This window comes from Sorghum bicolor, chromosome 7 (assembly GCF_000003195.3).
Source record: "Sorghum bicolor cultivar BTx623 chromosome 7, Sorghum_bicolor_NCBIv3, whole genome shotgun sequence".
Lineage (NCBI taxonomy): Eukaryota > Viridiplantae > Streptophyta > Magnoliopsida > Poales > Poaceae > Sorghum > Sorghum bicolor.
In genome coordinates this window covers 7657064-7673489 of record NC_012876.2, presented here as the reverse complement: position 1 = coordinate 7673489, position 16426 = coordinate 7657064, and the positions used below count along the sequence as shown (strand labels likewise).

At 42.2% G+C, this 16426-nt stretch overlaps 1 protein-coding gene across 1 annotated transcript; it reads left to right on the top strand.

The window, feature by feature from the left end:
- On the top strand, positions 5881-7984 carry LOC8071140 (polyphenol oxidase I, chloroplastic). The gene has a single exon (XM_002445130.2). It carries the CDS (start codon positions 5911-5913, stop codon positions 7780-7782), a length of 1872 nt encoding a protein of 623 aa, XP_002445175.1. The 5' UTR covers positions 5881-5910; the 3' UTR covers positions 7783-7984.

Here is a 16426-nt window from a genome sequence, read left to right as displayed (position 1 = left end):
GCATATAGATCTACGACAGTGTCAAACGCCTTATGCGGTATGTATCTACTAATCACTACCCTACGCGGTATGTGACGTAGATCAAATTGACATCCTCTATAAGGTACGAAAAATATCTTGCAGATATATTTTTTTATGCCGATCATCAAGCTGGTATATATATATATTTTGAATTATATATATATTTTGAATTATATATATATATATATATACACTTGCAATATATACATATATACACGTATAGTACATGCTATGCATATTGCAACGAGGGTTAATAAAACAAACTAGGAAAAAGGAAAGAAAATTGTCGGTACAGAAGACCCACAAACCAGGGTGCATCACGGCATGAAGTCGACTAATCCTAAGTTGAACGGCATGAAGATCGAACTCATGTGGATTATGATTAATTTAATAAAATAAAGGGAGCTTGACAATAATAATATTGTTCGGGAAGCCAGTAGCTTCTGTGTACACAACTAGTATTGTTTGTGGACTCCAACTAGCTAGTAGCTTGTATATGTGCATATGGTAGTATACTACTGCATTGCATAAACACTATCCGTACCAGTAAAATTAGTATCAACAAGCAGTCGGTAGCTCGCCGAACGGGCACTCGCAGTGCATGATGCCACTGCTATCTCCTCGAGCAACATGGCCTGCAAGTCGGCAAGCTCTGAACAATTTACACGCAAGCATTGCAGCCTGCATGCTGCTTCCGATGCACCCACAACCAACATGCACATACACTCATATACATGTATGACAAAAACGTACGTCATGAAACCGATCACACATGATCGTCGTGATCATCTTGACATAGCCTGAATGCATGTCTCTTATTGTGGTCATGATATATATAGTAGTGATGAATATTTGATCAGGCTTGCATCGCCTCTTTTCTAGATGTAAGTTGTAACCAGTGCACGCAGTCGCCACGTTATCCCTGCTTGAAGCTAGGAGCGACACATGCGGGATCAGCTCGCTAAATGGGCGTCGCACATCATCCGCCACAGTACGGGACAGGATGTTGACAACTACTACCTTTTGCATTACGTGTAATGTATGTGCCATCAATAAATCGATGTTGTGCCTTGTAGCGTCCCCCATGATCTGCAAGCGCTACTGCATAGTGTCTCACAGATTTGATTTATTTGGCAAATAAATCATTGAGATTTTTTTTTTGAATTTTCCTGCAGAAAAATTATGTAGACATAAACCCATCTATTTTATTCATCTATTGGCTGATGATGTATGCTAACCATCCACCACTATCTGTTTGCACCTTGCTACTTGTTTACATGCAGTAAATTTATATGCACATAATGATTCCAGTTATATGATATATGCATACCTTCATGAAGAAGGAATATCCTGGATTTGCTTTGAATAAGAGAATCATATAGCATGGCCAAAATTAAATCCATGTAGGATATTTCACTACCATTGAAGTGTAGTGCATTTAGGATATATATTTCCTGATTACTCTCAAGAATGAGTATGTGGCCATAATAAATCTCAAAGGTCATGTGGTACTCAATGCATGAGAAATTTTAGAAAATGTCCCACCCTATGAGATATATATGCTGCTCTACAAATAAATACAATGGCCCGAAGCTTTGTATTAAATGTCATAGAAGACATGATGGTAAATAAAGATTTTATCGGTGAATACTCTTGAAGAAATTTCTCTTGTATATAGAATATCCAAGAGCACTATAATACATGAAGTATTTAAATTTATCATCAGAAATTACTCAAATAGAAGTTGAGTTAGAATTTTTAGACAGCTCTATGAACCAGGATATATGACTTGCATACTAGAAGGATCATTATTACATATCACTACTATTATGAAATAAAGCATGCATAAAGATGCTAAATGTCAAGCATAGAAGCTAAGACATACAAGAATGGGTAATGAATTTTTAATGTTTCTCTAGAAGAAGAACTTAAATTATGTGCTTATATATTTATTTGGTCTCTGAAATTACTATCCAGAAGTATTAATGGTGGCAGTGCTTTAAGTTTTAATTCCCGTTGAATTAAGTGGATTATATAAACTCGTAGAAGAGTTAATGGTTATTTTATTAGCTTGAAGACTAATATCAAGCATTTATAATATTCTTAGTTGGAATTTTTACTTGCAGTAATATGTGTCAATCTTACATGGAATGAATTAAAATTATATGTTTCACATATAAACAATTGGTTATTTGCCTATTTAAATAAGTGTTGCATTATTTTTATCCACAAATAAGCCTTATTAACCATGAAGGTTATCGTTCTTTGTGCAATACTACCATGTAGGTAGAAGGGAGATTGAATTTCCTAGAAGCACATGAATGATTGGACTATACTGGCTTATGAACTGATCTCGTAAGGATCAATTTAGCCAAGAAATTGTATAGTCCATAAACTAAGTATTCAATACTTTAGCTCAAAAAACTAGAAGTTTATGTCCTACCCCAAATATGTTGCTGTACATTGAATAGTACACACGACATGCGTATTTCATGCCACAACCATTGAATACTAGAAGTATGATTAAATTCTATGAAACATTTGAAATTAATGATTAATCATAGATGATGCATGAAGCATATTACTACTTGAAGTAATTATGGCATGAAAAGAGAGAGGAATTTCAAGTAAAGGCATAAGAAAGTGTGGATAATATATATTTAATAGGCATAGCCTTTATAAATCTATCTTTAATAAGGACTTGAAGTTCTAGTCATGTCTTTTCCGGTAGAATTAACTTTCTCTACATTGCACTAATTGCAAGTAAGCTTAATTAGATTGGCTAGCTAGTACGCTATGTCTATATAGTTCCCGTTGAACTAAGAAATATTTTGCTTTTTATGTGTTGCATACATAAGCAATATATTGGTCTATAGCTAAGCGGCTTAAGATCAGGGGGAGTGAGTTAAACTGAAATTAGCTAAATGGAGAAGTAACCCAATTTGAAGGGATGAATTTTTGTGGAATTAAGATGGTGGATAACACGCTTAAACGATTTGGGATTTATTAAGAAAAGGCATTTGAGGATATTGCATTAATGGCAATTAAAAAATTCTTGAAGAAATTCCATGTAATTTTGAATGTTGTGTACTTTATACATTTGGAGTATATGGTCCATTTTTTATGTATGAGTACTTGGATCAAATTTTTTAGGCTAAAGAATAAAGAAGCTAGATAATAAAATAGTTTTATAAACTATGATATGTGCAAATCAGGGGGAGAACATCCTTGATTTCATAGGAATGCTGAACATTCTTAAGTGCACTTTATGAATTCTAGCTCACTGCATATAATGTATCATAACCCCCATATCTAAATATGTGCGTGAATATTTCATATAAAATTTTATCATAGCATATATGAATGGGCCTCCACTTGTAGTTGGAGATACATGAATTTGAATTATTTTAAGCCCATCATAGGGGATTTCTTTTGAAGTATGCTATTAAAGATCTAATATTGGCATTAGGGGGAGAGAAAGCCTATGTTGAATGCCAAATATTATTTTCATAGAAGGAAAATGATCTTAAGAGAAAATATTCCTTGAAGCTTGAAGCAGGAATAGTATCACACACTAAATCAAACAATAGTTTGACTAATGCTCTTGTGAAGCATGAAGCAGAGCATATGTCAGATATTTTTGAAAATGAGAGGAGTAATTTGAAGTTATAAAAAAGAAGTTGTGTTTACTAGTAGTAAACTAAATGTGTATACTATGAAGCTAAAATCTACGGGGACGCCTGTGGATTCTAGTTTAGTGTATACTTGTTAAATGAAATAAGAATAAACTCCTCCATTCTCATGAAGAGAATACCTCATGAAGAAGGTTAGGCACCTCATGAAGAGGATCATCATGAAGATGAAATCCAACACAATAAGCGCGCACATCATAGTGTTGGGTATGCAGAACAATAAATTATCTCTTGTTTAGAAAATGACAAAGAGATAGGATAATCTCAAATTATGAGAGTATTGGGAGAAAATAATAGTTGTCAACAATGCTACCTCTGTAATTGCAAATGTTTCTCTTATGAGAACCCGGATCCGGAAAACAAAGTCCATGGCAAAGTCGCTTGAAGTGATTATATCGGGTCAATGAAGAAAGCAATTGAGGTTGAATCTCCTACTAAGAAGAATTAAATGTTCTACAATATCTCTGGCAAATGAAATAAATAAATATGAAATATGCAGTTAGTAAAGTGGATTCTGAAAATCCATATAGTTTCTGAAGAACAGAAATCGCAACATATGGAAATTAAATCTCATACTAAGTATTAAAAAGTCTAAGGTGGAATAATATATTCCTGAATGAATATTGAAGTCTCAAGAAAAGCATGTCCTAGAAGGAATAGTCATTGAATGACTTTGTAGTGAATAACACTATCTCATTATGTATATCACATAATAAACTCTCATGTAGTAGAGAATATTTCTCATAGAAGAGAAATATTATTCAATAGAAATGAGAACGTCCTTAAAGGATTTAATCCATGAAGGATTTTCCAGTTGATTCTTGAAAAACACCATTAGTCCCTGAAGTGAATATAGACCCGAGAAAAAATAAATTGAGGAATTCGAAATATCATGAAGATATCATACAAACACTCAGAAAGTGTATATTGTAAAGCTAGCAATAAAGTTTTGATATCCTCTAAATACCATAGAAGGTATATGAATAATGGTGATTTTGGTAATTGAATTATCCCCTAAATACCAAATGCAAGACTGGATTTATTGTTTAGTGGTATAATCAAAATCCCAAAGATTTATAGAATATATAATGTAAAATCCACTAAATAAGAATTATAAGTTTGATGCACTATCTAGAAGATATTAAATGTTGTAAGTTATTTACCCCATAATCCTCTGAAAGGATTTATTACCCTGAAGATAATTTTTATTTGTTTTGCACAACTAATAAGTGGTCATTTATACATGAAGCATATTGCTCTTGTTTATACCCATATAATTCATAGAAGAATTATGAGCCAACTTTTGAAAGATATAGTATTGTGGTACTGCATACCATTGATTAAGCACACATTTGTGAACAGTGTGATTTAAACAATAAAGTTCAAAATTTGGCATTATGAGGGGGAGCATATTTTTATTAAATCTACCTTGAAGGTAAACCACTAGAATTACCAAGATCAAGTAGATCATATTTGCTAAAACATTGAAGTTTATGCATAAATCATGAAGATAAATATCTATTCATGAACAATAGAATATCCTGAAGAATACATGACCATGAAGGTTAAATGTTGTACTCTTTTTTCCTATGTGAGTTTTTACTTGAAGGTTTCTCACACAAGGTTTTTAATGAGACAACATGTGCAATACAATTAACGGATGCGATGTACTCTTTTCTCCAAGAACCATTTTTTCCTATTGGGTTTTCGGATGGAGTTTTTAACGAGACATGTGCATATCGTGGTAATCGCCCAAGAGGGAGTGTTGTAAAACATACGGACTTGATCCTAGAAGGAAAGGAGAAGGAGGAATCCTAATCCTAGTCCGTTTGTATGTGGGCTCTTACCAAAACTCTTAGGACTTGGCAGGATTATATATATGTGGGAGCTCTATGTTGTAATCATCAATATTCAGAGGAATAAAGAATAGTCTCCCTATCTTGTGTCTGTTTGTTTTTCTACTTTCATCTACTATATTGATCATGAGAAACGGAGAGGGAAAGGTCCCAACCGCTGGCAACATGTTTTATAACATCAAAAACTAAACTTTGTTACACTGAACCTTGGAGGATATGCTTGCAGGAGGTGTGCGTGGCCACGTAGTCCACACTTGCACTATATATACTTGCCTTGGGCGTGGATGGATGTGTGTGGCAACGACGTCCAAATTAATCTAGACCGCTGCAATCTCGTAGACATGAACGGCTCCATGGCGAGCGCCTGCGCCACCTCCAGTCCCCTCGTCTCGGCGCCCTCTGCATGCCCGTCCAAGAAGACCGCCGCCAGGTTCCGGCGGCGCCGCACGGTCTCGTGCAGGGCCACCGGCGGCGACAATGACGGCCTCCTCTGGCTGCCCCGGCGGGACGTGATGCTCAGCGGCCTGTCCGGTGTCGCCGCCGGGCTCGCCTGTTACCCGGGCCTCGCGGATGCTGCCGAGTGCACCAGGTCCGACAAGGTGAACGAGAACACCGTGCAGTGCACGGACACGGAAGGGGCGTTGCCGTGCCCTCTGGTATCAACGACGGCCCCCGTGGTGGACTTCACGCCGGAGACGAAGGTGACGCGCGTCCGGCAGCCGGTGCATCTCCTGAGCCAGGAGTACCAGGAGAAGTACAAGGAGGCCACCTCGAAGATGAAGGCGCTGCCGGAGTCGAACCCGCTGAGCTTCGCGGCGCAGGCGGCCATCCACCAGGCCTACTGCGACAGCTACTACAGCTACCACCGCTCGTCGTCGTCCGGCGGCTCGACGACGGCGGCGGCCAAGGACGACCCGACGTTCGACGTCCACTTCTCGTGGATCTTCGCGCCGTGGCACCGCATGTACATCTACTTCTACGAGCGCGCCCTCGGCGACCTCATCGGCGACGACACCTTCGCGCTGCCGTTCTGGAACTGGGACCACCCCGCCGGCATGGTGGTGCCGCCGCTCTTCCGCGACGCCGGCGCCGCCGGCTCCACGGCCAGCAACCCGCTGTACGACGCCAACCGGAACCCTGCCAACCTCGACGCCCTGATCGACCTAGACTACCTCAACGACAAGGATAACGAGCCCATCCCTTTCAGTGGCCCAAAGGACGAAGAATACAAGAAACTTGTCAACAAGAACCTGTGCACGGTGTACACCCAGCAAGTACGCAAGGGAGCAGAGTCGTTCCTGGGCGAGAAGTACTGCACCGACCTGGGATCAAGCACGAGCAGCATGGGCTCGCTGGAGCGGATGGCGCACACCGCCGTGCACGTCTGGGTCGGCAAGGCGGGGCCGACGCCGGCGACGGCGACTTGCAGCGAAGCTTCCGGCGGCGTCCCGAACCACAGCAAAGGCGGCGTGTACAGCTGCAACAACGACATGGGGTTCCTGGGCACGGCGGGGCGGGACCCGCTCTTCTACTCGCACCACGCCAACGTCGACCGGATGTGGCACCTCTGGTCCACCAGGCTCGGCGGCGGGCAGGGCTTCACGGACACGGACTGGCTCGACGCCAGCTTCGTCTTCTACGACGACGTCGAGAGCCCCCGGAAGGTCCGGGTCAAGTTCCGCGACGTCCTGGACACGCGCGACCTCGGGTACACGTACGACGCCGAGGCCGACAAGGACCTGCCGTGGCTGCGCCCCAAGATCACGTCGCTGGTGCCCCACGGCACGGATGACAGCGGCGCGGCGAAGGCGGCGGCGGCGCCGGTGTTCCCGCTCGCGCTGACCAAGGGCCAGGTCGTGGAGGTGCCGGCCGTGGCTGTGCCGGCCAGGGAGGCCGGGAAGGAGCAGCTGCTGGTGATCGACGGCATCGAGTTCGACCCGCAGGCGAACAACAAGTTCGACGTCGCCATCAACGTGCCCGCGGACAAGGCGTCGCAGGTGGGGCCGCAGTACAAGGAGTACGCCGGGAGCTTCGCCGTCGTGCCGGGCTCCGGCGGCGGCGGGACGCGGAAGGGGAAGGTCACCCTCTGCATCACCGACGTGCTGTACGACCTCGACGCTGAGGACGACAGCTCCGTCGACGTCGTTATCGTGCCGCGCACAGATGCCAAGGTGACCATCAACGCTCGCCCCACCATCAAGAATCGAAACTAGTAGCTAGCTAGCTGCTGCTGCTACTACTACTGGTGCTCAAGCAGTCCGTACGTATGTATTCGATTCAGTGGCCATTCATGGACCATTGTTTCATGCTGTCATGCAACCGGAGGGTGTCCGCAAGAATAAACGTATTTATTGTGTACCAGCTGATTGCATTATGCGTTTCTATACCTATCTATAAAGAACCAAAATTTTAGTCTGCCTTCCTATTATAGATGGCCAAACGGGCCGATTAATCGGCCGGCACGAGCACGGTACGAGAAAGCACGGTCCGAAAACGGCCCGGCCCAGCCTGCCTCGTGCCCGTGCTGGCACGGCATGCCCCCGTGCCCGTGCCCGTGTTGGAAGCCGCACACGACAGCACGACACGGGCACGGCCCGCTCCAGCGGCTGGCACGGCCTCGGCCCGCTCCATCAGCCCGCTCTAGGCACGGGAGCCGTTGAATCCCTTCCCCAAGCGATCTCCTCCGTCCATTTCTTCCTGTTACGCGGCCGTGTCGTTCTCGTGCTCGTGTCGGGGTGCTCGTGCTGGCGTGCTGCCGTGCCGCACGCTCCAGATCTAGCCGTGTCGTGCTCGTGCTGGGAGGCTGGCACGGTAGCACGTCAGGCACGGCACGGCAGGCACGCGTGCCAAATCGTGCCCGTGCCGAACCGTGCCCGTGCCGCGACCTGCCGTTCTGTGCTCGTGCCGTGTGGCCCGTTTGGCCATCTATACTTCCTATTCTTCTACCTGCCTGTCCGCGTCCACCTGTCCGCGCCGTCCTCCTTGGTGGCCTTTCTCCACTCCGAACATGACCAGATTTTCTCCGGTCACCAAATCCATCCATAGTGAAGCTTTTCCAAATATGGAAGCAACCCACTCTGTAACAACCTCCACTCCAAAATCAATCATATTTCCTCCGATCCTCCTCTATTCCGAAATCAACCATATTTCCTATGGTGCCCCAAATCTATAATGAAGCTTAAAAAAAAAAACCAGAGGAATAGATCGAAGTATATGACATCCAAAAATATCAAGAACACCACCTAAAGTGTCGTAACTATCTCCAAATCGAAATCAACTAGATTTCATCCAGTCCCCAAATCTATAGCGAGGATTTTCTAAATGGACAAGGGTGCAAGAGCCAGATCGATGTCGAATCAAAATCACGACATCGATCAAATCCAAACTCGACTCAGACTAACTCTTAAAGAGTATCAGTCATCAATAAGTTTGTTGTTTCTTCTATCTACCGACCTACAGAGCAATACCAAAAATCATCGAAAATCGATTCCTTCTCCATCCATACATGAATAGATCAAAGAGGAAATCAGAGAAAAAAACGACAAAAATCAGATAACGCCTCCAAGCCGCCCAGGGAGCCCACGCCGCCGCCTCCGCGTCGCCCGCCAGACTATGCCGCTGCCCTCGACGGCCAGGGCACCCATGCCATCACTTGGCCTGGTCCGCCCATCGATTGAAGGGAGGAGCAGGGTTCGAGCCCACAAATGGAGGAGAGGAAAGGAGAGGAGAGGATGAGCAGGGATCGCGGAGCACGAGGGAGCCATGACATATGGGTGAGGGGTGCAAACGAGCTAGCGAGCGCAACGACCGACGGCCAGTGAACACTGAGAAGCGTTGAGAGCGACCAGTGGCCGTACCCAACGTTCATATGTCCTGGACGTCATCAGATTGAAGAAACATGACACCCGTACGTACGTGGGCTAGGGCAAAGGCCCATAGCCGGCCAAGGCCAACCAAATATTTTATGTTGTAATCAAAAGAAAAAATAATAAGATTTACACCATAAAGTTATATTAAAGAAAAATAAATATTTAAAATAATATTATATCTATATACCTCTATACCTATGGGTCTGTCTAGGAGGGAAAGCAGTGCTAGGAGATGCAGAAGTCTGAGCAGATGTCTACACCTCCACGGACGCCAAGTTCAGTGAAATGCAATGAAAAAAAGGTAACTCACATCTGCTAATACTTTCTATGTGCTTGACACCATATCGTCTCATCTATATATCTGATATGATTAAATGTTATTTTTTTGGTACAAGATTAAAATTTATTTTGTTTTATATTAGAAAAATAGAATAAAGGTCCAGATAAATTATGCCCCCAAATTCAAAAATCTCAAACATATTCTATGAATATTTATGTTTTTTATATACATATTATTACTTTATTAAGCCCCATTGTCTACACACAAAAATTATGAATAAAAAGGTAAACATAGCAACACAGAAGTACGAAGTGTTTATGTGGCTTGTCACTTTTCTATCTGCTATATAAGTTAGAGAAGGATGTTAAAAAATAATGTGGAGTTGGATCCTAAAATAAAATTGGAGTGATGGCTTATACACTAGAGTGCTAGCTGGTGTCCATTTGGAACGACATCGCATACTCATACAACTTAGAGCAGCGCACGTCTAAACACGATAGAGAGTCTAATTTCAAATGTATTATTAGAACCTATAATGCAGAATATAAATCCCGTTGCAACGCACGGGCATATTTGCTAGTTATTATTTAGGAATGAGCGAGCCCATGTTCGATTTTCTATGTATACATGAGTGGTTTTAGAGATCTGCTCTCCCGATCACCGGTGCATGTAGGGGCTCGAGATGGATAGATCGACTATGATGGCGTAGCAACAGAAAAGAGGTAAACCCCTAACTCGAATAGATATGTTCCTAGCGTTGGTTGTTTGATAGGGAGTCTCGCATGACCTAAACCGATTAGGATTTCAATTCATAAACTTGAAAGCCAAGTAACAGATAACTAATATAGGCCCCGTTCTGGCAAGGCCACAAAACAGATTTTGGCAAACTGTTTACGCATATGTTGCGCGTCCAAGCAAGGGGAGGTGAGCGAGAGAGCGTGTGTGGCAACCTTAACTTCAACTAGCAAGGTAGGACTAAAGTTCACCCACTTCCCCGTATGCATGCATGAATGAATAGGTCTTAATAATTATTTAGAACTATTGAGAATTCCTATTGAGCCAAGCCCATGATTTCCAACACGAGTAAGGGGTCAATGACCTTCTTAGCCTCCTATGGGTGGCCTCTTTAGGATTACAGAATAAGACCGTTATCATTTTAAGTATTCGTGTCCTGCAGTAATTTTGGTCTGCTTTCCCACCTACGTAGATGAAGGCAAAAAGTTTTTTTTTTCATTATTTTTTAAAAAAGGCCAAGTTCTTAAAAAACATTGATCCACTACCACTCATAAAATTGGTCCTTCACAAGCAAAAAGGATTACAAAAATACTACCTCCATTTCAAATTATAAAATGTTTCTTTTATAGATACATAGCTTTTACAATGTATACAATAATAAATCTGAAAAGTGAAACCATCTTATAATGTGAAAAATCAAGGGAGTATAATTGATTGAAGATGAAGGGGGCTTAAGCATTCTCTTCCCTGCTGCGGGCTTCTAGTTGCTGGGCTTCTAATAGGCTTTTAGCATTGGGCTTATAATAGGCGCTTATAATTAGCACTGGGCTTATAATAGGCTTTTATCACCGTGCTTACAGGCGCTGGGCCTAGTGATTGGTTCGCTAGCCGCACTTGCCGGAGTCTATCCGGACGCATGCAGCAGGCCGGGCCCGTTCAGCCTGTCCGCGAGGAAATGAAATGAAATGAAAATCCATTAATTCCATTTCCTCCTCTTAGCACGAGAGAAAACGGATGTTGTCGTTGCTACAAGCCATAAAACAAACAGACGAGATGTGCTTAGTATGTACTTAATCAATCAATCGTGCACAACATACCGGCCCTGTCATATCACCTCATGACAGGACTGTCCACCTCGGCCGGTTCGTTTGCTTGATAGGCCATAGCAGAAAGTACTGTTTACTAAATTATTATAAAAGAAAAATACTGCTAAATGATTGATAGATTCGACTGATAAATTCAAGCGAACATGCTTGCTAAACCAATAATACCTTAGGTCTTGTTTAGTTCCGAAAAAAATTCGGATTTCGGTACTGTAGCATTTTCGTTTTTATTTGATAAATATTATCCAATCATGGACTAACTAGGCTCAAAAGATTCATCTCGTGATTTACAGGCAAACTGTGCAATTAGTTTTTATTTTCGTCTATATCTAATGCTTTATGCATGTGTTCTAAGATTTGATGTGACGGGAAATCTTGAAAAGTTTTTGGTTTTCGGGGTGAACTAAACAAAGCCTTATTGTTTAGATCAAAAAAGTTTTTAGATTTTGACACGATAGCACTTTCGTTTTTGTTTTGACAAATATTGTCTAATCTTAAAGTAATTAGATTTAAAAGATTCGTCTCGTAATTTACAAGCAAAATTGTATATTAATTTTTGTTTCCATCTATATTTAATGCATAACCAGAAGCAAGCTGTAGTAGAGAGAACGTCTTCAACAGTTACCCAATATCATCCCTCGTCCCTATATATTAAGCTGTTATATGGGGGCAAAATGAGATAGTTTCATTTCATTGCTTCAATAGCTCCCCAATTACTTTCTCTTTTTTATGTGGTCACTAATATTTCTTTTATCTGCCCCAAATAAAGGAAAAATTATATCTCCCCCAATAGCTAGAGCCCACCCCTAACTGCCATCTCTCCTATGCTGCTTGACTGTTCATCCGAGATGGCGTGGAGGCCGGTGACCGTGAAAGTGCAAGGTGCTGCAGCTTGGGAAGTCCCACTTGCTCTGCTTCCCGTCGTCGTCTGCCGCCATGCGCTCCGCTCTATGGCGAGTCTGGCTCGCCCAATACCATCGCTGTTAGATCCAAGCTCAGCCACCATCAACTGGTGCTAGTGGTCGGGGACGGCTATCTAGATGTGGAGTCCATGGTCATATAAGTGCACTCCTAATGCTAAAAATTACATATAGTTTCTATACATATTAATTTTTATAGACACTATATATAAAAAACTATGGTTCCAATGGATAATTTCTATAAAATATATTTTTACCCAATCATATTTATTCTCTCTTCATTCTTAATTTTGTGTAGACATGGTTTCTAACTTAGACAAAGTTTTTATGATTTTTACTCTCTCTTCAATAACTCTCTTGTCACATCAGCAAAATGCTTAGATGGCGCTACAATTAATATTTATAGAAACCACAATAATTTATACATTGGAAGTGCTCCAAGTGAAGCCCGGGCTATGCTATGTGTGGGTGAAGAGGAGAAGAGGAGCCGACGGTACGGTAAGGAAACAAAAGAAATAAAATAATTCTAAAAAATCAATATTCGAGATCACTAATACTATCTTATTAGAGATGAATTATTGACGAGCCCCAAGGTACGGTTGTGACTGTTTTACAGTTGTGCTTGCGCTCCCTCGTGCCTCGAGTCGACACTTTAGGCTCTTTAGATTGGAGATAAAAATTTTTTGGATATCACATCGGATATGTCAAAAGGATGTCGGGAGAGATTTTTAGAAACTAATAAAAAAACAAATTACATAGCTCGTCAGGAACTGCAAGACAAATCTATTAAGTATAATTAATCTATCATTAGCACATGTGAGTTACTGTAGCACTTAAGGTTAATCATGGAGTAACTAGGCTTAAAAGATTCATCTCGCGATTTTCAACCAAACTGTATAATTAGTTTATTTTTTATGTATATTTAATGTTTCATACATGTGTCCAAAGATTCGATGAGATGGATGAAAAATTTTTGAGTGGGAAAATAAACAGGGCCTTAGCTTTCGATCGGAAAAGGGAGAAGGATCAAAACGAAGAGGCATAGCACGGAAGCATCGTTTGATTAGGAATGCAATTTGGCTTCCAACTCTTGGTTGCTGACCGTCACGCCCCTTCCGTACCGTTACTACAATATGCATGCTACGAATCTAGACCGACAATGTAATAAGAAAAGAAAAACAGTTCGCATTTAATATAAAAATTGACTCTAGTCTAGAAATAAAGGCTCTCCCTTGACTTAGAATTATGGAGGAGCGGTTTGACAATGAAGCAGTTTGATTATTCCCTCCTTTCATTTCGCTAATTTCTAATTCTACCGTGTGTGTGTGTACGTAGTTAAGGACTTTTCGGTCTCAGACAGACAACAGTGATATGTCTGCTTCGCCACGTTCTTCATTCTACCTGTTCAATCGTTGATTCAGTCCTCACTCCTCAGGAATAGAGTGGCCCTGGTGCGGTTATTAATTAACCTCAGCGCGTCCTCCATTTTGACATGCATCACTCGCTGCTGCTAAAAAATATTTTACGAGACGTTTTAGAATGGGTCTCGGAGGCAGGCAAAATTTCCAACCGTCTCGGTTAATGTCTCAGATTAACTGAGGCGGTTATTCTTTATTAACCGAAACGGTTAAAAAAAACCGTCTCCTAAAATCTATTTACCGAAGCGGACAATGTAATATAACCGTCTCAGTTAATACATATTTACCGAGACGGTTATTGTAATGGCAGGGGCGGAGCCAGGATTTGAACATAGGGGTGTCGTGCAAACCAAGAACAATCATATGTGTCAAAATATTACATGATAAAGTTGTACATAGCACCAAAATAAACGTTTGCATTGCAATGCAAAAAAAGCAGAAAAACTTGAAAGGATCTAATTGGCCTAGAGGGGGGGTTGAATAGGCGTATCTTAAAAAACTTAAACTCAAAAACTCAAGTTGCAGAAGTTAAATGCCTGCCGGTACTACCGACAGTTTGGGCCGGTACTACCGGTGTAAGACAACCAGTACTACCGACGCAATTGTTGGTACTACCGATGCCCTATGAGAGGTACGAAATCAGAGTAGATTGAGTTTTGATTTCAGATCTGAGAGTTACCCCACTCTCCAAGATGTAGTAAAGGATGATGTTGAAATTCCCTTGGCTCGGTTCTTCTCCAAAACGTAGATCGGCCCTTGTTCACCTATGAAAGGGATTAGAGAGGAAGAACACGAAGAACACAAGAACAAGGGTAGTCGATGCTACCTCCACAGCAAGACAAGATATTTTTTCCGAGGTTCGGCAATCCCCACGAAGGAGTTCCTACGTCCCGTTGTTGAGGTGACCACGAAGGTCCGACCACTTAGGTCTCCTCCCTCAAGCAACCACACAGGTTAGCTCAAGATTTCCACTAAGAATTAAAGGGTTATACAAACACTTCGGGGTGCCCTCACAAATGAATCAACACGGGCAACCACGAAGAACGCCTAGCCGGCTAGGGTTTCAAGAACCCAAGAGTAACAAATGCAAACCAAACTGGCAAGACGAAGAAACCAAGTGCTCAAGTCACAAATCGAAGCTCCCAACTCTCTAATCTCACTTCTCTAGCTCGAATCTCTCAAGGAGTGAAGTCTAGGAGCAAAGAGGGAGAGAGACTGGGTGAGTCAAAGCTTAGAGACTATTTTCTCAGATCTAGAGTTGAAGAAATGGGAGAGCTAACGGTCAGAAATGAGGAAAGAGCTATTTATACAAAGGTCCTGAACAACTGCCGGTACTACAGGGGCAACCACCGGTACCACCGGCTACCTCAGATCTAACGGTAAGAAGTCTCTAGGATTTGCGAGAAATAAGCCTACCGGTACCACCGGGCATAAGTCTCTAGGGGCTTGCTTAAGCCCATAGAGTGCCTTGTCAAGCTTGTAGACATGATCGGGATGATGTGGATCTTCAAAACCCGGCAGTTGCTCCACATACACGGTTTCGGAGAGGGGGCCATTGAGGAATACACTTTTCACGTCCATTTGAAATAACTTGAAATCATGGTGAGCAGCAAAGGCAAGTAATATATGAATAGATTCAAGCCTAGCTGTAGGTGCTTAGGTCTCCCCAAAATCCAAACCTTTGATTTGACTGAAACCTTTGGCTACCAATCATGCCTTGTTCCTTGTGACCATGCCATACTCATCTTCTTTGTTACGGAAGACCCATTTGGTACCTCACACATTTTGCTTGGGTCTTTCCACCAAGGACTAGACTTTATTCTTGGTGAAGTTGTTTAGTTCCTCTTGCATGGCAATCACCCCATCCGGGTCCTTCAAAGCATTCTTCACCCTGTTTGGCAACATCGAGGAGACAAAAGAGTAATATTCACAAAAACCAACTAAACGAGAGTGTGTTGTTACCCCTCGTTGTGTGTCTCCCAAAAAGTTGTCAACGGGATGATCCCGTTGGATGGAGTGATGAACTCTTGGGTGAGGCACTGCTGTTCTTGTTTGAATTGGACCATCATCTTCATCTTCATAGTCTTAGTTGATTGGAGAGTCTAGATCTTGATTGTTTTGATCACCACCTTGATTGGGTCTTGAGCTTGTGGTGAATCTTGATTAGCTTGTTCCCTTGAGTCATGACCCCTTCTTGAAGTGGAAGTATCATCATGGGCATTGGTTGACCCATGATGCAAGTTTGGATCATGAGGAATTTGCATATGTGCATCATCTTCTTCTTCTTCAACGGGTTTCACTTCACCGGTAGCAAGCCTTTTTGATCACTTGATGAGATAGTTCTTCTTCACCTAAAATTTTAGCATTGACTTGCTCCTTTGAGAGCCGTCGCTTTCATCAAAAGTTATGTCTACTGCTATTTCAATTTGACCAATGGTCTCACTGAAAACACGATAGGCATGTTCGTTAGTAGCATAACCAAGTAAGAACCCTTCATCGACCTTTGGTGCAAACTTAGAGCTTTTGGATTTC

Excerpts from the sequence above, each read along its gene's own strand:
- LOC8071140 (XM_002445130.2), top strand. The coding sequence starts at position 5,911 with ATGAACGGCTCCATGGCGAGCGCCTGCGCCACCTCCAGTCCCCTCGTC.